At 45.8% G+C, this 26,595-nt stretch overlaps 1 protein-coding gene across 2 annotated transcripts in view; it reads right to left on the bottom strand.

Moving 5' to 3' along the window:
* Positions 1–23,812, bottom strand: part of LOC143039406 (uncharacterized) — a 63,546-nt gene extending 39,734 nt beyond the window's left edge. For both annotated transcript variants that reach the window (XM_076209385.1, XM_076209386.1), the window contains exons 1-5: positions 23,630–23,812; positions 2,676–2,835; positions 1,529–1,596; positions 1,273–1,386; positions 45–184 (exon numbers count right to left, since the gene is read on the bottom strand). In XM_076209385.1, the coding sequence (XP_076065500.1) occupies positions 45–184; positions 1,273–1,386; positions 1,529–1,596; positions 2,676–2,835; positions 23,630–23,644 (497 nt within the window). In that variant the 5' untranslated portion in view covers positions 23,645–23,812. The remainder of the gene's footprint in view (positions 1–44; positions 185–1,272; positions 1,387–1,528; positions 1,597–2,675; positions 2,836–23,629) is intronic.
* Between the last annotated feature and the right edge of the window lie 2,783 nt (positions 23,813–26,595).

Genomic DNA, 26,595 nt, shown 5'->3' with positions numbered 1-26,595 from the left:
AATTATTGCTGTTCAAATCTATACTATGCACTATTCCACAATACCTGGTGGAGGAACCCCTAAATCCCTGATGTCCAATTGCAGAACCATTGGGTAGAGAATAGTTGAATGAACTGCGAGATCCTGCAGACCCACATGGTGGTGAATTTTCGTCAACAAATGGAAAAACACTATGGTTGTTCATCTGAAAGGAAAAAGTAAAAAATTTCAACCTTTACACATATACGGAATGCTGATGATGTGGATCCTATGGCAGCAGGTACACAGCTATGGGTGAAGCAGTCACCTTTGCCCTATGTGCTTGGACTGTTGAGGCCAGTAACAGAAAACATCTAAACCTTAGGTTCTGGTTGAAAAACTCCCAGACCCTCTTATGCATTTTTTTGTTTTTGTTTTTTGTTTAAGGAATGTCCTCTTTGTCTCTTTGGGGGTACAGAGAGTAGGATGCCTAGTCCTATCCCCATTCGGTTTTTGTCTCCTTTTACAACTCAAGTGGGAACACTGCCAGTATTCTTTTATACCACAGATTTTGGCAAAATAGAAAATGTATATTCAGAGAAATGGTACAGGACAGTATAACTGAGGTACAGTTACACTATAATAAATTAGCATAATTTCTCTATGAATACAAATTTCCTATATCAGACAAAATGTGTGCCCCTGGTCTACAGGGGCACCACACCATATAGACCCTGAAGTATCAGCTGTATACTGAGCAGATTTTAACCTTACAATAACATGCAGCCAATAACCCCACATGGCACATGTATGCATACATAAAAAAAAAAAGTAAATGGGGTAGCCAAGTTAAATTGTGCACCTACACTACACCCCACATCCTTCCAAAAAACCCATTTGCTGTCACTCCCATCTTGGCTCATTGTGGGTGAAGGGTAATTCCTGTTCCCAACCATATTGCTCATGCCAGAGGAAAAACATCTATACACAGGAAGGCCCGACAGCAAAAGCTGGTCCACCACCAATTCACCCACTCAAATATACAGAGCAGACAAGAAAAAATCCCTGAGCATCAATTCCTTGTCTTTTTATAACCATTCTCCATTCACATGTCTTATCCTCTCTCTTATTTTTGTCTGCAATTTTGTATTAGTGATGCTGCCTGACTATTTCTATGTTGGTGACACAAGCTCCCTGATGTTTTTGGAATATTTTAAGAATCATTTATCAATATGCTAGCCTGAGTATTTACCTAACTGTAGTATACAGGGAAGGAGGTACATTCCCAACACATATGGTTATGGACACACTTACTGGAGAATGTCCACTTGAAGACATAGGTTGTGGAGAGCAAGAACTATCAGAACTGTAACTGAAGCTCTTTGCTAGAATTCGGCCAAGTGGAACACTGGGGTCAGCACACCCTAACTGAAAATTACAGAAATCTTTTACTGAGAATACTCATGACTACAATTAGTATATAAAATGCTATATTTCATTAGACTAAATCATAAAATGAAAAGACTAGGTCTACAAGTTATCAGAACTTGAATAAATTAAGCAGCCTTACACTTGATTTTCTTGGTAATCCGATAGAGTCCCGACCATAATAGCAAGTGTTGTCCCCACCATTCATATCTGCAACCAAAACAGGCACTGCTCACTTTAAAATTATTTCAAAGTTATTACCTCTCCATAAATTTGCTGCCAATCTTCCATATAGTGTAGTATATTTGACTTTTCACAATGTAATTTGTAATTTTGGTCTAACCCTACAATAATGGTGATAAGTTATAAAGCATTTGGCACATTTGACAGTCAAAAATGATAAACATAAATTATGCAAGGAACTGTTGACAATGAATGTAGTACATCTTGGAACCAACTTTAAGAAACCAATACTACAATGACATCCTTAATGAGACAATACTATTACCAATACTGCTAAACCTTCTCGCATAACACCTCCCCTCCTATGACCAGTAAAGAGGATGAAAGTGATCCCTGCTGCCCATTTTTAAAACTCAATTACCTCTTACCTCCATATGGGGGCATGGTCCTATGGATATAATTTTCAGATCAGACCTGGGATAAATTTCTTTCAGCTTAACAGTTTCCTCTTTCAACAGGAGGAGAGCTGAGAAATAGCAACTACTCCCCTCACCCTCACCCTCCTCTCTCTCTCTTTTTTCCAGGGCACTAGCCCACACTAATACAACAGTTGAAAATTGGCAGCCACTGTGGGACTGCAAATTTCCTGTCAGTGAAAACTAGAGGTACCTATTATTATTATCTCCCTACTCAACCCCATACCACAAATTTCTAACACATGCAGCTGACCTAACAATAACTTCACAACACCATAACTACAGAAGTTATTGGAATGGATGAAGGAAGCCAGGATATCAGAACAGTAACAAACATACATCTTATACTGCCCTACAATCACTCCAAACTAAACAATTTTGTGTCTAGTAATCTGTGAGCTAACTTGGTTTAGCCACATCACTTTGAGCCAAATGTCTCCATAAAGATATCCTGAGCAATGAACTGATTAAGCCCTTCTTTCCACAGATGGGCAGACACCTGAACATGCCCTTTCATCCAAATTTAGAAATTTTAGAGCCAACATAGACCAGAACAAAATATGCAAATCTAGGAAAAAGTTACTTTTACAATGTAGTGATAATACACAAATTGTGAAATGACAACATTACCTAAGACATTCTTTGAACTGTGGACATCTCCAGCAATGTTACGCAGATCAAGAGAATTATTCAAAAAAGAATTTATTTTTAAAAATGTTTCTCTGTTGTCCTCTATTCCCTGACCTTCATTGGACAAACCGAAATTGCCAAAAAGGTCATTCAAGTCATTCTGCAAGAAAAAAAAAAAAAAAAAATATTATATACACATATATACACAAAATTATACTAAAAAAAAATCCTGTAAATTTTCAGCAATACATTCACTTATGTTGAATTCTAATTTTCTTACCACAATCCAAGACCACCCAAGAAAGCTTAATACTGAACTTGACAGGAGTCAATGACAAGTCCATCTTAATGATCCTGGGAGACAGATGTTTGAGAGCACCATCTCTCAACCTATATTTTAAGCTAATCATAAAAAACCTGTCAAGACTTCTAGAAACTGGCATTCAAGTGGGCCTGCGATACCTCTATCAGCTTACCCTATTCTTTTATTCCTCCCCCAACCATTTTGACACAAAAAGAGAGGAAGAAAAGAAAAGGCATGTGGGAGAATAGGGAAGCAGGGAGAAGAGGGAGAGAAGCTGGAGAGGAGGCGAGAAGAGGTAGCGAGGACACGACGTCAAGGGGAGGACATGTGGTAGAGGGGAGGGGAAGCGGTAAAGAGGTAGAGGGGAGGGGAAGCGGTAAAGAGGTAGAGGGGAGGGCAAGGGGTAAAGGGGATGACAAGAGGTGGGGGTGGGGAGAAGAAGGGTGGAAGAGAAGTAGCGGGGAAGAAAACAAGGAGAGGGAAGGACAAGAGGGACACAGGGAGAGGGAAGGACAAGAGGGACACAGGGAGAGGGAAGGACAAGAGGGACACAGGGAGAGGGAAGGACAAGAGGGACACAGGGAGAGGGAAGGGAGGGAGAAGGGAAGGGAGAAGGGAGGAGACGAGGGATGGTGGGAAAGAGGGAGAAGGGAGGAGACGAGGGAGAAGGGAGGAGACGAGGGAGAGGGGGGAGAAGAGGGAGAGGGGGGAGAAGAGGGAGAGGGGGGAGAAGAGGGAGAGGGGGGAGAAGAGGGAGAGGGGGGAGAAGAGGGAGAGGTGGGAGAGGGGAGGAAGAGGGAGAGGGGGAGAAGAGGGAGAGGGGGGAGAAGAGGGAGGGTGGGGAGAAGAGGGAGAGGGTGGGGTGAAGAGGGAGAGGGTGGGGCGAAGAGGGAGAGGGTGGGGCGAAGAGGGAGAGGGTGGGGCGAAGAGGGAGAGGGTGGGGCGAAGAGGGAGAGGGTGGGGCGAAGAGGGAGAGGGAGAAGAAGAGGGAGAGGGAGGAGAAGAGGGAGAGGAATTAGAAAAGAAAGAGGGAAGAGAGAAGGGAGACTAGGGAGAAGAGGGAGGGGAAAGAGAGGGAGAGGGAGGAGAAGAGGGAGAGGGAGGAGAAGAGGGAGAGGGGGGAGAGAGGGATAGGGAGGGGGGAGAAGAGGGAGAGGGAGGAGAAGAGGGAGAGGGTGGGGAGGAGAGGGAGGGGGGGAGAGAGAGGGAGAGGGGGAAGGGAGGGGGAGGGAAAGGAAGAGGGAGAGGGAGGGAGGGGGGAGAGGGAGGGAAGGGGGAGAGGGGGGGAAGAGGGAGAGGGGGGAGAGGGAGGGGAGAGAAAGGGAGAAGGGGGAGGGGGAGAGGGAGAGGGGGAGAAGAGGGAAGGGGGAGGGAGAGGGGGAGAAGAGGGAGGGGGGGAGTGAGGGGGGAGAGGGAGGGGGGAGAAGAGGAAGGGGGGGGAGAGGAGGGGGGAGAAGAGGGAGGGGGGGGGAGAGGGAGGGGGGGAGAGGGAGGGGGGGAAGAGGGAGGAGGGAAGAGGGAGAAGAGGGAGAAGGGGGAGAGCAGGGAGAAGAGGGAGAAGGGGGAGAGCAGGGAGAAGAGGGAGAAGGGGGAGAGCAGGGAGAAGAGGGAGAAGGGGGAGAAGAGGGAGAAGGGGGAGAAGAGGGAGAAGGGGGAGAGGAGGGAGAGGGGGGGAGAAGAGGGAGAGGGGGGGGGGGGAGAAGAGGGAGAGTGGGGAGAAGAGGGCGAGGGGGGAGAAGAGGGAGTGGGGGAGAAGAGGGAGAGTGGGGAGAAGAGGGAGAGTGGGGAGAAGAGGGAGAGTGGGGAGAAGAGGGAGAGTGGGGAGAAGAGGGAGAGTGGGGAGAAGAGGGAGAGGGGGGGAAGAGGGAGAGTGGGGAGAAGAGGGAGAGTGGGGAGAAAGGGAGAGTGGGGAGAAATGGAGAGGGGGAGAGGAGAGGGGGAGAGGAGGGAGGGGGGAAGGGAGAGTGGGGAGAATAGGGAGTGGGGAGACGAGGAAGAGGGGGAGAAGAGGGAGACGAGGAAGAGGGGGAGAAGAGGGAGAGAGAGGGAGAGGAGAGAGGGGGGAGAAAAGGAGAGAGGGGGGAGAAAAGGAGAGAGGGGGGAGAAAAGGAGAGAGGGGGGAGAAAAGGAGAGAGGGGGGAGAAGAGGGAGAGGGGGAGAAGAGGCAGAGGGGGAGAAGAGGGAGAGGGGGAGAAGAGGGAGAGGGAGAAGAGGGAGAGGGGGGAGAAGAGGGAGAGGGGGGAGAAGAGGGAGAGGGGGGAGGAGAGGGAGAGGGGGGAGAAGAGGGAGAGGGGGGAGGGGAGAAGAGGGAGAGGGGGGAGAAGAGGGAGAGGGGGGAGAAGAGGGAGAGGGGGGAGAAGAGGGAGAGGGGGAGAAGAGGGAGAGGGGGAGAAGAGGGAGAGGGGGAGAAGAGGGAGAGGGGGAGAAGAGGGAGAGGGGGAGAAGAGGGAGAGGGACAAAAGGAGAGGGGGAGAAGAGGGAGAGGGGGAGAGGGAGAGGGGGAGATGAGGGGGAGAAGAGGGAGAGGGGGGAGAGGGAGGAGGGGGGAGAAGAGGGAGAGGGGGAGAAGAGGGAGGGGGGGAGAGTGAGGGGGGAGAGGGAGGGGGGAGAAGAGGAAGGGGGGGGGAGAGGGAGGGGGGAGAAGGAGGGAGGGGGGGGAGGGGGAGGGGGGGAAGGGAAGGGAGAAGAGGGAGAAGGGGGGAGGAGAGGGAAGTGGGAGAATGGGGAGAGGGGAGGGAAGAGGGAGAAGGGGGAGAAGAGGGAGACGAGGGAGAGGGGGGAGAAGAGGGAGAGGGGGGAGAAGAGGGAGAGGGGGGAGAAGAGGGAGAGGGGGGAGAAGAGGGAGAGGGGGGAGAAGAGGGAGAGGGGGGAGAAGAGGGAGAGGGGGGAGAAGAGGGAGAGTGGGGAGAAGAGGGAGAGTGGGGAGAAGAGGGAGAGGGGGGAAGAGGGAGAGGGGGGAAGAGGGAGAGGGGGGAAGAGGGAGAGGGGGGAAGAGGGAGAGGGGGGAAGAGGGATAGTGGGGAGAAATGGAGAGGGGGAGAGGAGGGAGGGGGGAAGGGAGAGTGGGGAGAATAGGGAGTGGGGAGAATAGGGAGTGGGGAGAAGAGGGAGTGGGGAGAAGAGGAAGAGGGGGAGAAGAGGGAGAGCAGGGAGAAGAGGGAGAAGAGGGAGAAGGGGGAGAGCAGGGAGAAGGGGGAGAGCAGGGAGAAGAGGGAGAGCAGGGAGAAGAGGGAGAGCAGGGAGAAGAGGGAGAGCAGGGAGAAGAGGGAGAGCAGGGAGAAGGGGGAGAGCAGGGAGAAGAGGGAGAGGGGGGAGAAGAGGGCAGAGCGGGATGAAAAGGAGACATGGAGAAGAGGTAGAGATGGAGGAGGAGAGGAGAGGAAGAGGAGAGGAAGAGGAGAGGAAGAGGAGAGGAAGAGGAGGGAAGAGGAAGAGGAGGGAAGAGGAAGGGGAGGGAAGAGGAAGGGGAGGGAAGAGGAAGGGGAAGGAAGAGGAAGGAAGAGGAAGGGGAAGGAAGAGGAAGGGGAAGGAAGAGGAAGGGGAAGGAATGGGAAGGAAGGAATGGGAAGAGGAAGGGGAAGAGGAAGGAAGAGGAAGGGGAAGAGGAAGGAAGAGGAAGGAAGAGGAAGGAAGGGGAAGAGGAAGGAAGGGGAAGAGGAAGGAAGGGGAAGAGGAAGGAAGAGGAAGGGGAAGGAAGAGGAAGGAAGAGGAAGAGGAAGGAAGGGGAAGGAAGAGGAAGGGGAAGGAAGAGGAAGGGGAAGGAAGAGGAAGGGGAGGGAAGAGGAAGGGGAGGGAAGAGGAAGGGGAGGGAAGAGGAAGGGGAGGGAAGAGGAAGGGGAGGGAAGAGGAAGGGGAGGGAAGAGGAAGGGGAGGGAAGAGGAAGGGGAGGGAAGAGGAAGGAAGAGGAAGGAAGAGGAAGGGGAAGGAAGAGGAAGGGGAAGGGGAAGGGGAGAAGAGGAAGGGGAGAAGAGGAAGGGGAGAAGGGGAAGGGGAGGGAAGGGGAAGGGGAGGGAAGAGGAAGGGGAGGGAAGAGGAAGGGGAGGGAAGAGGAAGGGGGAAGAGGAAGGGGAGGGAAGAGGAAGGGGAAGAGGAAGGGGGAGAAGAGAAGAGGAAGGGGGAAGGAGAGGGAAGAGGAAGGGGGAAGGAGAGGGAAGAGGAAGGGGGAAGGAGAGGGAAGAGGAAGGGGGAAGGAGAGGGAAGAGGAAGGGGGAAGGAGAGGGAAGAGGAAGGGGGAAGGAGAGGGAAGAGGAAGGGGAGGGGAGGGAAGGGGAGAAGAGAAGAGGAAGGGGGAGGGGAGGGAAGGGAGGAAGAGAAGAGGAACGGGGGGGGGAGGGAAGGGGGAGGGGAGGGAAGGGGAGAAGAGGAAGGGGGAGGGGAGGGAAGGGGAAAAGAGAAGAGGAAGGGGGAGGGGAGGGAAGGGGAAAAGAGAAGAGGAAGGGGGAGGGGAGGGAAGGGGAGAAGAGGAAGGGGGAGGGGAGGGAAGGGGAAAAGAGAAGAGGAAGGGGGAGGGGAGGGAAGGGGAGAAGAGGAAGGGGGAGAAGAGAAGAGGAAGAAACGGAAGGGGAAGGGGGGGAAGGGGGAGAAGGGGAAGGGGAAGAAGGGGAAGGGGGGGAAGGGGAAGGGGAAGAAGGGGAAGGGGGGGAAGGGGGGGAAGGGGGAGAAGGGGAAGGGGGAGAAGGGGGAAGGGAAAGGGGGGGAAGGGGGGAGAAGGGAAAGGGGGAGAGAAGGGAAAGGGGAAGGGAAGGGAAGGGGGAGGGGAAGGGAAGGGGGAGAGAGAAGGGGAAGGGAAGGGGGAGAGAGAAGGGGAAGGGAAGGGGGAGAGGGAAGGGGAGAGGGGTATGGGGAGAGAGACGGGGAGGGGAAGGGGGAGAGAGAAGGGGAGGGGAAGGGGGAGAGAGAAGGGGAAGGGAAGGGGGAGAGAGAAGGGGAAGGGAAGGGGGAGAGAGAAGGGGAAGGGGGAGGGAAGGGGGAGAGAGAAGGGGAAGGGGGAGGGAAGGGGGAGAGAGAAGGGGAAGGGGGAGGGAAGGGGGAGAGAGAAGGGGAAGGGGGAGAGAGAAGGGGAAGGGGGAGAGAGAAGGGGAAGGGGGCGAGAGAAGGGAATGGGGGGGGGAGAAGGGGAAGGGGGGAAAAGGGGAAGGGGGGGGGGGAGAAGGGGAAGGGGGGGAAAGGGGAAGGGGGGGGAGTGAGAAGGGGAAGGGGGGGAGAGAAGGGGAAGGGGGGAGAGAAGGGGAAGGGGGGGAGAGAAGGGGAAGGGGGGGAGAAGGGGGAAGGGGGGGGGGGGAGAGAGAAGGGGAAGGGGGGAGAGAAGGGGAAGGGGGGGAGAGAAGGGGAAGGGGGGGAGAGAAGGGGAAGGGGGGGAGAGAAGGGGAAGGGGGGGAGAGAAGGGGAAGGGGGGGAGAGAAGGGGAAGGGGGGGAGAGAAGGGGAAGGGGGGAGAGAAGGGGAAGGGGGGAGAGAAGGGGAAGGGGGGAGAGAAGGGGAAGGGGGGGAGAGAAGGGGAAGGGGGGGGAGAGAAGGGGAAGGGGGGGAGAGAAGGGGAAGGGGGGGAGAGAAGGGGAAGGGGGGGGGAGAGAAGGGGAAGAGAAGGGGAAGGGGGGGAGAGAAGGGGAAGAGAAGGGCAAGGGGGGGGGAAGGGGAAGGGGGGGAGAGAAGGGGAAGGGGGGAGAGAAGGGGAAGGGGGGAGAGAAGGGGAAGGGGGGAGAGAAGGGGAAGGGGGGGAGAGAAGGGGAAGGGGGGGAGAGAAGGGGAAGGGGGGGAGAGAAGGGGAAGGGGGGGAGAGAAGGGGAAGGGGAAGGGAGAGGAGGGGAGAGAAGGGGAAGGGGAAGGGAGAGGAGGGGGAGAGAAGGGGAAGGGAGAGGAGGGGGAGAGAAGGGGAAGGGAGGGGAGGAGGGGGAGAGAAGGGGAAGGGAGGAGAGGAGGGGGAGAGAAGGGGAAGGGGGGGGAGAGAAGGGGAAGGGGGGGAGAGAAGGGGAAGGGGGGGGAGAGAGGGGGAAGGGGGGGAGAGAAGGGGAGGGGGGGGGAGAGAATGGGGAGGGGGGGGAGAGAAGGGGATGGGGGGAGAGGGAAGGGGAAGGGGGGGAGGGAGAGAAGGGGAAGGGGGGAGAGAAGGGGAAGGGGGGAGAAGGGGAAGGGGGGAGAAGGGGAAGGGGGGAGAAGGGGAAGGGGGGAGAAGGGGAAGGGGGGAGAGAAGGGGAAGGGGGGAGAGAAGGGGAAGGGGAAGGGGGGGAGGGAAGGGGAAGGGGGGGAGAGAAGGGGAAGGGGGGGAGAGAAGGGGAAGGGGGGGAGAGAAGGGGAAGGGGGAGAGAAGGGGAAGGGGAAGGGGGAGAGAAGGGGAAGGGGAAATGGGAGAGAAGGGGAAGGGGAAATGGGAGAGAAGAGGAAGGAGAAAGGGGAGAGAAGGGGAAGGGGAAGGAGAAAATGGAGAGAAGGGGAGAGAAGGGGAAGGGGAAAAGGGTGAGAAGAGGAAAGGGGAGGGGAAGGGGATGAGGAAGGGGAAGGGGATGAGGAAGGGGAAGGGGATGAGGAAGGGGGAAAGGGAAGAGAAGAGGAAGGGAAGGGGGAGAGACGAGAAAGGGAAGAGAAGAGGGAGGGGAAAGGGAAGAGAAGAGGGAGGGGAAAGGGAAGGGAAGAGGGAGGGGAAAGGGAAGAGAAGAGGGAGGGGAAAGGGAAGAGAAGAGGGGAAAGGGAAGAGAAGAGGGAGGGAAAGGGAAGATAAGAGGGAGGGAAAGGGAAGATAAGAGGGAGGGAAAGGGAAGATAAGAGGGAGGGAAAGGGAAGATAAGAGGGAGGGAAAGGGAAGATAAGAGGGAGGGAAGGGAAGATAAGAGGGAGGGAAAGGGAAGATAAGAGGGAGGGAAAGGGAAGATAAGAGGGAGGGAAAGGGAAGATAAGAGGGAGGGAAAGGGAAGATAAGAGGGAGGGAAAGGGAAGATAAGAGGGAGGGAAAGGGAAGATAAGAGGGAGGGAAAGGGAAGATAAGAGGGAGGGAAAGGGAAGAGAAGAGGGAGGGAAAGAGGAAGGGGAAAGGGAAGAGAAGAGGAAGGGGAAGAGAAGAGGAAGGGGAAAGGGAAGAGAAGAGGAAGGGGAAGAGAAGAGGAAGGGGAAAGGGAAGAGAAGAGGAAGGGGAAAGGAAAGAGAAGAGGAAGGGAAGAGGGAGAGAAGAGGAAGGGAAGAGGGAGAGAAGAGGAAGGGAAAGGGGGCACCATCCTAGCCTTCCTCCTGAGAGGAGTTTGTGGCATTAAACCATATACCATACTTTTTTTGTACCGAGTGTCCATAGTGTTGCTGTGTACTCCAGTCTTGGTCTTATCAGTGTGACTAGTATTTTCTTTACAAATTCTTCATCCAAGTAATTGAAAGCCACCTTTATTGATCTTAACTTGTAAGTTTCTCCGACTATTTCATTTATCTATTTGTCTGGGGACATGTGAACCACCTTTCATGTGAGCAAAGCAGGGAAAAACTGCTGAGAAAATGGGAACTTAGTGTTGAAATGCTGAAACATCGTGTGAACTGCACCTTAGCTTTCTCATTATCTCTTCATAATGAAGAAGACACTTTAATCTTCTGCAGCAGTCCATACATCTCCCACAATCCTACTGATATGTCTGTCAGGTGACAAGTTGTCTTATCAAGAATCCCAAATCATTCTCCTTTTTTGCTTTTGAAACGAGTTTTCTTCCCAAGGTCGATTTGATTACCGGTAATTAATTTGTCATTTATGGTGCTGCAACATCTTTGACATAAGGCACCACTACAAAATTTTAAGGTGATATAAATGTAGGACAAAACATTTATATCACAATCAAAACCCTGGTATGGTAAATTTAATTAAGAGGCATTTAAAACATGAGTGCAAATGGAAAATGGGGCAAGCTGGCAAGATAATATGAATTAAAAACATTAAAAAAGTGGAGCTAAAATTTCTTTAAAAGGCCAGTGTTCACTTCCAAGATGCAATAATCCTTTCCTCATTGCAACAACAGAAGAGGTAAAATCAACAGATCAGTTTCTATTAGTTACCAAGACGTAAGAAAATTAAGAGATGCCAAGATGCAATTCTCCATTTTCAGTGGATTTCCATAAAACTTGGAACATAATTTTTATGTTGTCTACCAATTACGGGACAAGAGAATCATACGAGAGGTACAAATAGAAGAGAAGTAAAGCATATGATAAAGGAGGCAAAGAGGGCAGCAAATGTGAAATGGGTTAGTGTGACAACATTTTAAGTAATAAAAAGGCATTTTGGAAGGAAATTATGGCAAGAAGAAGGGCGAATCAAGTAGAGAAAGGTAAATTGTGCAGATGGAGAGATGATAATGGAGGAGATGGCAGTAAGAGGATGGGCAGAGTATTTTAGGGAGTTGCTAAATGTGAAGAAGCATAGTGAGGGATAGGTGGTTGCAGTGGGAAACGCTAAGAGCATGACGGTGGTGAATGAGGAAAATGAACAAGAAATAAAAAAAGATGAGGTGAAAGCAGTTATAATGATGATGAGAGCAAGTAAGGCACCTGGGTCACATGGGTGTCAAAAAAGGGAGGTACAGTGATGGACTGGATGGTGAGGTTTTTTAATGTTTGTCTAAATAAGGAATGAGTGCCAGAGGACTGAAAGAGTGCATATACAGTTCCGCTTTACAAGGGAAAAGGAGACAAGTGCGAGTGTAGTAGTTTCAGAGGGATCAGTTTGTAGAGTGTAATTGGAAAGGCTTATGGGAGGGTTTTGATTGAGGAGATTAGGAAAGGAACAGAGGGAGTAATTGGTGTGGAACAGTTGGGTTTAGAACAGATAGGGGTTGTGGATTTTTGTGGTAAGACGTATGTGAGAAAGCTTTAGGAAAAGGTAAGGATGTTTTTTTAAGTCTATAGATTTGGAAAAGGCTTATGAAAGGACAGAGAGGGAGGCACTATGGGAGGTATTGCTGATATATGGGATAGTATGAAAGCTGTTAAGAGCAATCAAGAGGAGTGGAGCCTGTGTTAGAATTAGAAATGGAGAGTGTGAGTTGTTTGAGGTAAAGAAGGGACTGCCAGGGATGTGGCCTTGGCTGTTCAATTTATCATGGATGGGTTGATGCGAGAGGTACATGTAGGGGTAATGGGCCAGGGATTGGAGATAGTTAAAGAAAATGGAGAAAAATGTAAGATAAGCCAGTTGGTCATTTGCTGACAACACTGTGCTTGTAACAGGATCAGAGGAGGGATTAAGGAAGTTAGAAATGGAGTTTGGGAAGGTGTGCAAAAGAAGGAAGCTGAAGATAAATGTGGGTGCAAGGTGATGAGATGTACAAGGGGAAAGGATGGCAATAATTTGGAAGGGTATTTAGGGAGAGAGACTAGAGGAAATGGATAGCTTTAGATACTTTGGTGCTAATGTGGTGGGAAAGGGAAGAATGAAGATAGAATGTAGGTGGAGAGAAGGAAGTAAATTCCTTGGGAAATTATGGTGTAACAAGATATAAATATTTGGGAATGGATGCTAATAAGAGATTGTACGTAGGAGTGATTGTGCCAACAGCACTGTATGGGGCAGAAACATAGAACATAAGAGGAAAAGAGAAAGCATTTAAATGAGAGATAAAATGCCCGAGTATGATGGTAGGGTTTACTAAGCTGGATAGAGTGAGAAACAACGAGGAGGATAGCAGAGGTGAAAAGGGAGTTGGGAGATAGGGTTAATGGAAGAGTATTGGGATGGTTTGGGCACATGGAAAGAGTGAAGATTAATAAAAGAGGTGTGGAAGGCAGAAGTGGAAGGAGTGAATATGAGGGGGTGACGAAGGACGAGATGGATGGATGGGATAAAAGGGGCATTGGGAAAGAGGGTAATGTCTGTTGTGGAAGGAAGGGAGAAGACAGATGATAGGGAGAGGGGTTGAGAAAATTCTTTGAAGAAAAACTGGGAAGAATTAATGAATACGACAAGAATAAGGAGGAAATGGGAAACATTTGACATTTACAACCTAGGAGTGAACAAACATCTGTCAAAGACTAGAGAAAGGAGAAAACAAAAACATGATTTTTGGTTTAACAAAAAGTGAGATTGCAAAAAAAGGCCAGGGATGTGGCTTAAGGAAAATGGGGAAAGGAAAGCAATAAAATAAAAGCTTACAAACAAGCTAGGAACGATTATACCAGAATTTGCAGGAGGAAGAAAGCAATTATGAAAGAGGTGTCGTATATAAATGCAAAGTTAAACCAAAACGGTTTTACAGGTTCATGAATGGTAAATTGAGACACTGAAAAAAATCACCAGGTTAATAGCAGATGGTGAGGTCTTTGAAGAGGCCTCAGCTTAGGCAGAAATAATGAATGAAGGTTTCCAATGGGTGTTAAAAAAGGAGCAGATATGAATGTAGAAGTGAGGGAAATGCTCAACCTCCTGGGATCATTGGATGTAATAAAAGCCTCAGGACCTGACAGGATCTCAAACTGGATACTTGATGGTGCGTTGCCAGCGATATTTCGAAAAATTCTGGTACACGAGCGAATTTTAGGTAAACATTTCAAAAGAACCTCTATGATGGTGGCAATACTCATACAAAGTTTTACAGATAAAATATTGGCAACCTCTGGCAACCCCATTGCATAAAAAAAGTATTCTGTATATTGAAATAGCGTCAACATTTCTATAGCCATTTCGTTTTTTGCTACAGAATTGAGTTTATGGAGATATTTGGCAATTCCTCCCACCAGCATACCCCACAAAGACAGTGGACAGGGCACCAGTACTCTTGAAAGGTCAAAGGAAGGCGATGTCGCTCCTGGCGCTCTCACCGTACACAACAATTTTGATTCCTCGCCCTGTATTGTTGCTGTGATCATGGGAAAATTAAAAAGAAACAAGAGAGTGAAATGGCAGAATTTAGAGAAGGCCCATGAGTGACAAATAGAAACAAGAAGGAAAAAGAAAGGAGAAAAGCAGCAAAGTTGCGCCCAGCACTCCGCAAGCTTTTACTAGCCACGTCCTCTATACACCTCCTCCACCCACACCACACCACTCACCTCACACCTTATCAGCAAAGAAGAGGAAATTGGAGATTTGTTATACATCACAACCATCAAACAAATGGTCGCGAAAATTTAAATCACCCGTCCTGTAAAGTTTAAGTTTTTGTTCTTTCTGTTGTAATATCTTCGGTTCTTTATGCATTTTTGTAATTTTTGTTTCATTTGAAAGTAAACATCATGCTCTTTATTTTCTACAGTATAAATAATTTTATTTATTTTTTCATTTATTTATGAAACCTGAATTTTGCAGCATTTTTTAATTATTCAGAAACAAATTATTAAAATATCAGAGGTATTAGTTTGAAATAATGTATTAAATAAGATTTGTTCCCCACACTCTAAGCTTTCATTTCATACCAAGCTGTTTCCGTATAATGTAGTTTACAGTAGGCAGATTGACTTTCAGGAAGAGCATGTACTAATTCAAGGCGAGTGTTCAGTTGTTCGAGGATAATATTTTCAATAATTTTTGACAGGAATGTCAGATTTGAGACGGGCCGGTAGGAATTTAAGGATTGGCTATTAAGACTATCCTTCACTATCGGCTTAACAATCGCTCTTTTCTCAGAGAATGAAAAAGTATTTTTTTCAATGCTAAGATTAACTAAATCTTTGATAACACTTACAAAGTCTTCATTAAATATTCACTATGCCTTATATATACATGGGAGGAACACAATACCCTGAGGAATTACACACTAATGTAAGGGGTATCGATACCCATATTTATTAAACACACACAAAAATCACCTACTCTATAAAGTGATGCGACACTCCCTTAAAGAACATAGGGAACAACTAGTGGTCAAGATCCACAGTCTCATTACATGTTCATTGAAAGATGGCATTGTGCCACTTGATTGGAAAAGGGCAAATGAGGTGCTAATTCACAAAGGTGGAAACAAGGAAATACCTCTAAACTATAGGCCAGTATCACTAACCAGCACAATAGTGAAATTATGTTCATAAAAGGATTGTGGAAGATCGATGAACCAAATATCTTAAAAAGATGAAAATTCTGACAGTTGGTCAGTTTGGCTACAGATCTGGAAGGTCATGTCAGTTGAACCTTTTTAAGCTTTTATAGTGATTGATGTGCCACAAGACAGAGGAGTGTGGGTGGACTGCATGTACCTGGACCTAGAGAAGGCACTTGATAAAGTATCTCACAGTTGGACTTGTATGGAAATCTGAGCACGTAGGAGGACCGAGAGGCAAATCATTACAATGTATTGAAGACCGTTTGAAAGAAATATGCACAAGGACAGTGGCGAAGGACAAGATGTCAAGCTTGGAGAGCAGTAACGGGCAGAGTTCCACAAGCTTTGGCGTTTCCACCAATTATGTTTCTTGTCTATGTTTATGATATGATTGAGGGAACAATAAGCTATGCCAACATGTTTGTAGATGATTAAAAAATCATAAGAGTGAAAGATGAGGACTGTAGAATACTACAAAAAGATCTAGATACCATTTTTGCATGAAGCCAAGAATGGAAAATTAAGTTCAATACCAAACAATGCAAAGTACTGGAAATGGGCAAGAGCAGCAAAAGGCCATCCTTAAACTATTCCTTGAGAAGTGAACACATTACAAAAGCAAAAGAGGAGAAAGACTCAGAAATGTTGATGAAAGAGAACCTATCACCTGACACACATCAGCAGGGTTGTGGGAGAGATGTATGGACTACTGCAGAAGATTAAAGTGGCATTCCATTTTATGGGTGAAGATATGAGAGAGAGAGAGAGGAGAGAGAGGAGAGAGAGAGAGAGAGGAGAGAGAGGAGAGAGAGAGAGAGAGGAGAGAGAGAGAGAGAGGAGAGAGGAGAGAGAGAGAGGGAGAGAGAGAGAGATACAGAGAGGAGAGAAAGAGAAAGAGGAGAGAGAGAAAAGAGAAAAAAGAGAGGAGAGAGAAAAAAGAAAGAGGAGAGAAAGAGAGAGGGGAGAGAGAGAAAGAGAGAGAGAGAGAGTGAAAGAGAGAGGGAGAGAGAGAGAGAGAGAGAGGAAAGAGAGAAAGAAAGAGAGAAAGAGAAAGAGAAAGAAAGGAGAGAAAGAGGAGAGAAAGAGTGAGGAGAGAAAGAGAGAGAGGAGAGAAAGAGAGAGGGGAGAGAGAGAGGAGAGAGGAGAGAGAGAGGAGAGAAAGAGAGAGAGGAGAGAGAGAAAGAGAGAGGAGAGAAAGAGAGAGGAGAGAAAGTGAGGAGAGGAGAGAAAGAGGAGAGAAAGAGAGGAGAGAAAGAGAGAGGAGAGAAAGAGAGAGGAGAGAAAGAGAGGAGAGAAAGAGAGAGAGGAGAGAAAGAGGAGAGGAGAGAAAGAGGAGAGGAGAGAAAGAGGAGAGGAGAGAAAGAGGAGAGGAGAGAAATAGAGAGAGGAGAGAAAGAGAGAGGAGAGAAAGAGAGGAGAGAGAGAGAACTAAACCCTGATACATTCAAGACTGGACTATGCATCAGTAGTATGGTCTCCACACCGAGTGAAGGATACAAGATTGAGAAAATACAAAGGGCAACAACCAAACTGGTCCCCAGCCTACAAGGAAAGACTAAAAGTACTAGGTCTACTAACTTTGAAAGATCGAAGAGAAAGAGGTGACAATTTCATTGTTCAGTTCACTAAAGGGGATAGAGTGCATTGATAAAAGATCTGACTAAAGATGGGAAGTCAGGGAAGTAAATTATGAAAGACCACACACTTTTCCATATACAAAGGGTGTTTTTTAAGCAAGTACCGTTTTGAAAAAAATGAAACAAGTACTTTTCCTAACTTATTTTTACATGAAAGCCTGTACTGTAATCTACTTTTCAACATAATCACAGAATCATCTGACTGTGTTTAAGTTTGTTTGCGAGTATTTGAGAATGCCGCCGACTGTAAAATACGCATTGTGATTCATTTCCTTACTGCTAAAGGCGTGAAATCGGCTGAAATTCATTGTCAGATCAGGGAAGTGTATGGAGAAAACATTACGAGTGATGGGATGGTGCAGAAATGGGCAAAAGCTTTTAGAGATGGACATACAAATATGTGCCAAACCATCAATAATTAATGAGTGAAGGTCGTCCACTTCGTTCCTCATCATGCACATTTGTACGGCCATCTTTAAAAGCTCTCACCCATTTACATACAATCCCATCACTTGATGTTTTCTCCATACACTTCACTGATCTGACGAATTTCAACCATTTTCATGCCTTTAGCAGTAACAAAATGAATTACAGTGCGTATTTCACAGTCGGCGGCATTCTCAATCGGAAGAGGCATTTCAAATACTCGCAAACTTAAACACGGTCAGATGATTCAGTAATTATGTTGAAAAGTAGATTACAGTACAGGCTTTCATGTAAAAATGAAATTGTTAAGAAAAGTCTACTTGTTCCATTTCTATTTCAAAACGGTACTTACTTAAAAAAACACGCGTTGTAGATGTATGTGGTGATCTGGGTTTTATAAAACTATTTGTATTTGTTAACCTAGTTGAAATGGGTATAAATTCTTATACTGCATTTTTTTTCAGTGTTTATGTAATTTGGTCAAATTAACCCTAAAGAAAGGTTCTTGGTATTCTTAAAGAATATCACAATTTATCTGACCAAATTTGGCTGCATCTGACCCTATGAAGTTTCTAAGGCCCATACAACTGGATGCATCTCCCAACTCACCTACTGCCGCATAAGAATGGAATCACTGGAATTTTACTTTCTCTGCATTCCTGGAATCCATTACAATCCTTAATCCTAACATACTGGAAACATAAATTTTGTCTCTCCAACTGTATATGGTTACATTGTAGTGTGTACTACTACTACTACTACCTATGAATCCGCTATAGATCTTCTCAGAGACCTCATGTCAAACCCAGCATGAAGGGGAGATGAGAGAAGAGTATCTACAAAAGCTTCAGTTGCTCAGCAAAGATTGTAACTTGAAGCTCTCTCATACAATCAGGCAACGACGGCTTGAAAACAAAACTTTGGACCCAAATACGGCTGTTGATCAAGCCAGGGCACTCAATGTTGCTCAGAAGACCTCGGAGTCTTATTTTCATTTTACTGCCTCAGGTGTAAGTCTATCTGACACCCAAGCTTGTTCCCACCAATAATGGGACTCGTGCTGTTGTAACACCTGAAACTGCCTATTCTGCTGGAAGGACCTATACTACTCCCAATTCGAAGTCCCAATGCTATTTCTGTGGTGGTCCCCGTCGTTATTGTGGACAGTGTCCTGCAAGAAACGTCACTTGTCATAAGTGCAATAAGTAGGGACACTTTGCTAAAGTGTACTGGGCTACTATGTTTTCTACTTCTGTATCCACTCTTGTCTTCTACATTGGCAGTCATCTCTGCTTCTTCCCTAGGACTACTATGGCAAGCAACTGCGTACGTTTTGGTTTGTAATAATGAAGCAACCACTCTTATCAACACTGGAGCTGCAACGTCTACGTCGTGGGACCACCCCCCAACCCCAAGAGTTGGGGGCCAATCAGCAGCAACCACCCCTGGCCATCAGCTCTACGCAGATGGCACCGATCCCCAAGGAGGAGCTACGCCTACCTGGGGGAGTACCACAATCCTTTTTCCAACATACAATATTACGTTTTTTCTGCACTGAGGGGTGATTTTCCGGCGATCACCCCTCTTCTTCTACTTTTAGCCGGAGATGTAGAGAGCAATCCTGGGCCCACCACAAAATACACATGCCCAACATGCTCTAAACGCATTACTTCGAGCAGACAGACAAAGGGCTCAGTTCAGTGCAATATGTGCAAAAACTGGGCCCACCTCACTTGTACAACACTTGCTGACACAAACCAATACACAAACACTTGGACATGTTCTACCTGCCATCCAGTAACCCCACTCCCACCTCCCCAACCACAGCCAACACCCTTACCCACTCCCAATTTCCCTTTGCCCTTACCCCCGATTAGTACTCCCCTTCCTTTGTCCCCGATCTCTCCTTTCCCCCCCTCTGACCCAGATCCTACACCTTCCCCACTACCACCCCAACCTCAACCCCAAACGGCAACATACAACACATACAAAACACACATCAACATATTACAACACAACATTGACGGTATTAACACTAAAAAACATGAACTTGAACACTTTCTTAAACAACACAACATACACATTGCGATTTTACAAGAAACAAAACTAAGACACTCACACAAAACACCATCATTTCATAATTACACCACCATCAGACAAGACCGGACTGACGGCAATGGCGGTGGACTCATCACCCTGATCCACCACTCCATCTGTTTTGTGGACACAAGTGCCACAACCAAAATTCTCCTCCCTACCACAGATAACACAACAGAAACCCAATCCATTCGAATCCGCACAGGCAACAATTCAACACTGACAATAGTTAACATGTACATTCCCCCCAATCATCCCCCACAGTTCCAAACACCTTCAGACCTCAACTTAGCCAACTAACCTCAATCCCCAACCTGATCATGGGTGGTGACTTCAACGCCAAGTCGTCTGCCTGGTATGTCGACAACCCTGACACAGACAGAGGGCTTGATATACAGACTCAATTCGACTCATTGACTATCATGAACAACACGCATAATCATACACATATCCCATACCAAGCCCTCTACACTCCCTCCTCTCCTGATATCACCTTTTGCTCCCCCTGCCTAACCCCAACAACATCATGGAGAGTGGTCGGAGCCCTTGGCTCTGACCACCTTCCAATCATCACCACCACCAAAACAAGATGCACCCCAGCTGGCCACAGACACACTTACACCAATTACAAGAGAGCTAACTGGGAAACTTTTACTGAAGAGACAGAACAACATTTTGAAACACTTAACAGTACACCAATCACAAACATAAACAATGCTGTGCACGCATTCAATACAATCATACAAAACGCAGACAAGAGATACATCCCTAGAGGCAACAGAAAATCACACAACCCCAACTTCACACCAGAAATCCAAGGCCTCATCAGACAACGTGACACACTTATGTGGCCCTGATAACATAAGCAACATCCACCTAAAACACATTGGACCACAAGGTATACACGCACTCACAAACATTGCAAACTACAGCTATTCACACAACACTATACCCGACATCTGGAAGCATGGTAAAATAATCACCATTCCAAAACCGAACAAAGACCCAACAATCCCAACATCGCACCGTCCAATCACACTTCTCTGCACCCCCTCTAAAGTCATTGAACGCCTAATACTTAAACTTGTCACACCATATATTCCCCTTGCTGACTCACAACACGGTTTTAGGCCACTACACTCCACAAACACTCTTCTGACAAACCTCACACAAAGAATTTTAGATGGCATCAATTCAGATAGGCCCCACCACAGAACACTTCTTATAACATTGGACATTAGTAAAGCTTTTGATGCTATCCCCCGCCACAACCTAACAAATAAAATATATAACACAGACATGCACAATAACACCAAAAGATGGCTGGCCAATTATCTGGCAGGCAGGAATGCTCATGTGTCATATAATGGCCAATCATCGCACATCAGAAACATTAAGAACGGAGTACCACAGGGCTCAGTTCTATCCCCCACATTATTTAATCTATACATGCATGACTTACCCACACCAGACACCTCAGAAATACAAATCTCTTCCTACGCAGATGACAATCACATGTACACATCGTAACACAGACAAAGCTGCAGAAATAATCCAGCCTTACCTTGACACACTCAACACATGGTTCATCACAAACAGACTCAAAATAGCTCCAACCAAATCTACAGCAACACTTCTCACCAACTGGACAAAAGAACACAAATACATACCTCATCTCTACATCAACAACACACTAATACCACACACAAACACACCGAAAATTCTTGGTGTAACATACGATACATCCATGTCTTTCAAACACCTCACAAACATAAAAAACAAATGCACACCTAGACTTAACTCACTTAAATCAATCACTGGAACAACATTTGGACAAAACAAAGAAACTAATATAACAATATACAAACAATGCATACGCTCAGTGATGAATTATGCGAGTCCTGCATGGGCTCCTAATCTCAGTGAGACACCACACCCTTCAAATCATACAAAACAAAGCCCTAAAAACAATTACAGGCTGCACAAATACAACACCTACAGACCATTTACACCATGAAACAAAAGTCCTCAAAGTCAAGGACCACCTCGACATGAGAGGCACACAAACACTTGCTGCAGCCACCACAAACACATCACACCCGCTACACTACATAGCAGAACACCCACACACACCAAGAAACATTAAAACATTAAAACTACACCCAAAGACCTTTATTACGCACAGATACTCTCTTCTCTTCCTCCACAACCACCAAATACCAGCCTCCGAAAACATATTCATAATCATATCACTCACCGCTCCATTAACACACTGAAAGACAACACACTGCTGCATGCCAGACCCCCTGATATCCACCCTTCTGAATCCTCTCTCCCACGAAAGGACAGAGTCCACTTGGCCAGACTGCGATGCGGTCACCACCCAGCACTTCTAAGCTACCAGAAGAGGCTGGACGACCGTGTTGTGAACAGCTGCCCAGGATGTAACACTTCACCCCATACCATACAACACATAATGGAAGACTGCATTATACACAATCATGCACGCAAACAACACAACATACACTCTATAAAGGATTTGTGGGAAAACCCAGTTTCGGCTGTGGCCTTCCTTGGGGAGACGGGACTGCTCGGACAGACAGTCTAGGGAACGACAACACCAACAACACCGGGACCTCTGAATCTTTCATCTTGCATAGCTATGCCAAGAAGCATAAGTTGAAGGTTATCCCAGTGAATGGAATTGTATCTATGGCCTCTTTTTCACTTGCGTCTCCTGTGAAGGGATGCTGCACGGTTGAAATCAATTTGAAAGGAAAGTGCTACTACAATACGAGGCTTTCTGTGCTGCAAACATGTGTTATGTCATTCTTGGTCAAGACCTTATGAGCCAGCACCAGTGTTACTATGGACTTTGAAGGATCCAAGAAAGATCTAAAGATCTCCAACCCTGCCACTTGCAATGTACTGTGCTTTGGTGGATACACCTTGTCTCTTTTCAAGTCTTGCTCCTCATTGCAAACTTGTTGCAACAAAATCTTGGACGTTTAGAGATAAGTTCATAAGGTCTGAAATTAACAAGATGCTACATATTAGTGTTATTGAGGGGAGTACATCTCCATGGAGGGCCCAATCCTTGGGTTGAATGAACGCCACCAGGAGAGGGGTTGTTGACTACGGACAAACCGTAAATAAATTCACTTGTTTGGATGTGTACCCTCCTCAAAAAATGGACCACCTTGTCACAGAACGGTCTTATTACAAGTACTAATGTTCGCTGCACTAAAGCAGTGCAGTCAATATTTTTGGGACTTCAGCAAACTCAGTCAACCAATATGAGGGTAGACTTGACAAATTCTGGCAAAACCAAGAACTAAAATACGATTATAAAGCAAAGATCCACCACAAGCTACCATAAAGTGTACATGTGGATCTGGAGTCACAGGAGCCTCTTCCAGGAAGTCTTCTTTGTGTCTATGTGACACTGCTGTGAACCAGTCACTGAACCACTGTTGGTTCATCCAAGTGTTTCATTGACAATAACTACTCTTATTTTTGGGGTCAATCACACCAAAGAGGTAGCCATACTAGTGATAAACGAGTTGAAAATTGAAAGTGATCACCATTTATCTTCAAGTTAAGACTATGGTATAACCGAGTAGAAAAAAAATCATGCTAAAAATCAATTACTAATATTTTAGCATCAAAGGTTCATATTACCATTGTTCAAATTTGTAATTTACAGCAAGATTAGTTTCTGATCACAATAAAACGTCTTGTGACTGGTTTATGGTCACCAAGTCCTCAGCACACAAATCTTAAGCAACATATCCAATACATGGCATAATTTAGACCACACCACAACTAATTTGCAAATAAATCAACAATGAACTATTTAAAAATACATATAAATTCAAAGGACGTGCATCTCCTAAACTATTTTTTTTTTAAATAAAATAAAATCTTGTATGATAAACTATACAACTTCATTTCAGGCGTGCAAATCCATTCACGATGCTCACACTACGACGAAATAAATTTCTCACCTTTTCCACGGCCATTATATGATTATGCAATGTCATCTAAGTAAGTGTCCTTTCACACACATCTGCCCTTTGGTAAAACCAATCTATAATAATAGAGTTGTCTACGGAAATTGTGAAATTGAAACCCGAAATATATTCAAATTAACGTATCTACAAAATTTCATAATTTGAAACCTGTAGCGAGAGAAATAATGTAATGGGTAAATGGTTACTCACGCTTAACTTTTATGTTATACTGAAATCTACTGTGGTAGCCAAATAGCGATAGTGACGCTTGTACCAATATCCGTACCGTACAAGTTCCTTCAGCGTGGCATATTTCTAATCATCAGATGGGCATAAAAATATAATGGTCAAAATCATCTACATTAAAGAATTTCTATATATTAGAAAATAAAGATAAGTCGTCAACAGTGGCCATGACGTAATGGTGACCATTTTGACATGGCACCACACATTACATGAATATCAACTTGTCAGATTTTACTTACCATGGTGTTTGGCATAACGTTAAATATATAAGCAAAGGTCTATCAAAAAGTATATAGATCTACTATAAAGTGACGTCAATATTTAGTCCCCGCTTCCTTAAAAAAAATAATAAATGTTAAAGTTCGGAAAACGTAGAACTGTCCTTCTCCTAAAGTTGCTCTAAATTTACTAACGCGTCACAAGAGAACCTGAGAATTAGTGCTCCAAAATATTTTTTTGCATAGCGTTTTCCTTTACAGAATTTTTTATTTAATAATGAATAAAGTGTAAAATAATAGTTGTTAAATTTTATTTTCATTATGTAGATATTCTTAGATATAGATATTTGGTTTATGAATGACAGTTGAACAGCGTTGCTAGGATGACATGCTAAATTATACCTCTTTGGGTAATTTTCACCAAATGTACACATGAAAATATTATAGATTTTATGACATTTCAAGAATTATGATGGCAGAATTTTGATAAGAATTACCAAAATGAAGCACTCAATACTGAGACAGAATGTTTTGTAAACTGAAGCATTTCGGATGAACCGCTAAAGTTGGGGAACTACTGTACAATTAATAGAAACCATTAAATAATTTTTACTCTTGGTGAGTCATATTCAAACTTTATAATTATTATACCTTCTATTCTTTTTTTAGCAGACTGACCAAGTGTTATTGATTCCTTTCCCTACAATCACTTTACCTTGGTAACTGGCATGAAGTTATCCCGCACCAAGGCACTGTAACCAAAACACCTAATCTAATGTACAATTTTTAGTGCAAAAGTGATCGACTTTAATTTCACTTTTCTACAACTAGTATCCAATGCTCTCACAGAGGATAGTAGGATGTGAAGATGAGTCTGGAGGTCAAACTTAGTTCTTTTGATTCGTTGCATCTCTACCCTCCTCTGGGTTGCTGTTATCGGACCTGATATTTGTCGGTTTCCTTACTTGCCCCTTGATTCCTTGAGCTTCGTATTCCTCTTCTCTGTTGGACGAGGCTGGGGTATTTCTTCTATTGGGTGGTACATGGACTGCATTCTGTTGCGCTGATGTCATGGCTGCAAATTTGTTTTGTTAGACTAAATTTCAACGATGTCCATGAAGCTTTTGTCGATGTAGAAGCAAATTTGTTCAAAAGTGTGAGGGTTGTGTGGATGTAGTGTGAGATGAATTGAAGTCACCAGAGATCTTGTCGTTAGGTTTTATTGAACTTATTCTTTGACATTATGGAAATGAGACAATGTATACATCATTACTTAAACACGACATAAAGCTTCTGATAAAGTTAATACTACATCCTCAGTTAATACTACATCCTCAACAGCTAACGCAATAAATAAAGTAATCGGAGAGGTACTTCAAATTAAACTACCACAGAATCATCAGAAATAATGGTTACCAAAATGCATGGCTTAGTTCGCCAGTGAGCGCCGACAAAATGTCGACAAATCAATTTATGAAACAATCCTTCTGACAAACACCACCCTCTGGTATGAAATAACACACGAACAAACGAATATGGTGTTCTGGATCTTGTGAAGTGATATCTGACTGAGGAAAGGTCATTGACTAGGGTGAGGCTGGTGTCTGAAGCGATGTGGATGTCTGAGGCGAGTTCGGTGTCCGAGGCGAACCCGACAAATGAGGAGTAGATTGCCGAGATGGAAAATCGTAGACGTTTTCTCCATTCGAGGTTTCCATGCAAGTAGAGTTGCTTGGTACTAAGTCACTAGTAGATACAGTAGACTCTCGACCATCTGGATACCCTATTCTGTTAAAATTTGGGGTGGCAGATAGTATGTCGACTGATTCAACAAGTGAATCCGATTTGGAGCGTACAAACTTTCGCACCAGAGCTGGGCCACTTTATAACCAAGTTGGGAGTGAGTATCCGTTCCTTGATCGTCTTGCAAAATCGAACATCTTTTCATGAGGAGTACAACTAATGGTGGTACACAACAGGGATCTGATTGCATGCAGAGTTGGGCCGAGTACCTTCTGCCAGTGACGTTCGTCCAGGCCCTGAGAGCGCAAAGCAAGTTTTATAGTCCTCCAGATAGTACCATTTTCACACTGGCACTGACCGTTGCCTTGAGGATGATATGGCGTGGAATGTGTTATCACTATTCCTTGTCACTAGAGAAAGTTACGGAGTTCATTTGACATGAACTGGGCTCCACGATCAGGATGGAGTGAGTCCAGACACCCAAATGTGAAGAACAGGTCTTGGAGGCATTTGACAACAGACATATCTTCACAAGGATAGACAACTGGGAGCCTAAAGCATCCATCCACTAGTACCAGTAAGTACTTCTTGTTGTCTGTAGAGGGCTTTGGTTCTATGAAGTCCGAGTTGCGTGAACTAGGGGTTCCGGAGATGGTTTGTAGAACCGTGGCTTCACTTCCGCACACACAGGTTACTCAGCACGCACTCTCTTTACGTCTTCCATTGAGAAAGGAAGGTTTTTCTGCCTGACGGAGTGCATGAGACGAGTTATGCCAGGATGGCATAGGCCAAAATGAGTATCTCAGTGACAGTTGTGAAATGGCAGAGCACATTCTTGATAGGGCATCAGCAGACTGATTCTGAGTCCCTGGCCTATACTTGATTTCATAGCTGTAATTAGATCATTCTATTCGCCATCGTTGGAGCATATAATTTCTGATGCAATTACTGAGTCGTGCATTGAACATGTAGGTGGGAGCTTGCTGGTCAGTAACGGTTATGAATGTTCGGTTTAAGATAAACTGCCGCCATTTAACTATACCTATGCATTTATTTATGTATTTTATTTGTTATTTGCATTATTATAGTTTTTATTGATTATTTTATCATTATTATGTTTTTTTCGCATCCGACCTAGATATGGACCAAAAGGCATGCTCCGCCTTTGTAATCCTTTGTAATTTCCGCGCTGACTTTATGATTGCCATTGCTTCCCTCTCTATAGCAGAGTAAGATTTCTCAGC

The sequence above is a fragment of the Oratosquilla oratoria genome, chromosome 26, assembly GCF_046742065.1.
Source record: "Oratosquilla oratoria isolate Oo_2021 chromosome 26, ASM4674206v1, whole genome shotgun sequence".
Lineage (NCBI taxonomy): Eukaryota > Metazoa > Arthropoda > Malacostraca > Stomatopoda > Squillidae > Oratosquilla > Oratosquilla oratoria.
This window is presented reverse-complemented; position numbering and strand designations above follow the sequence as displayed.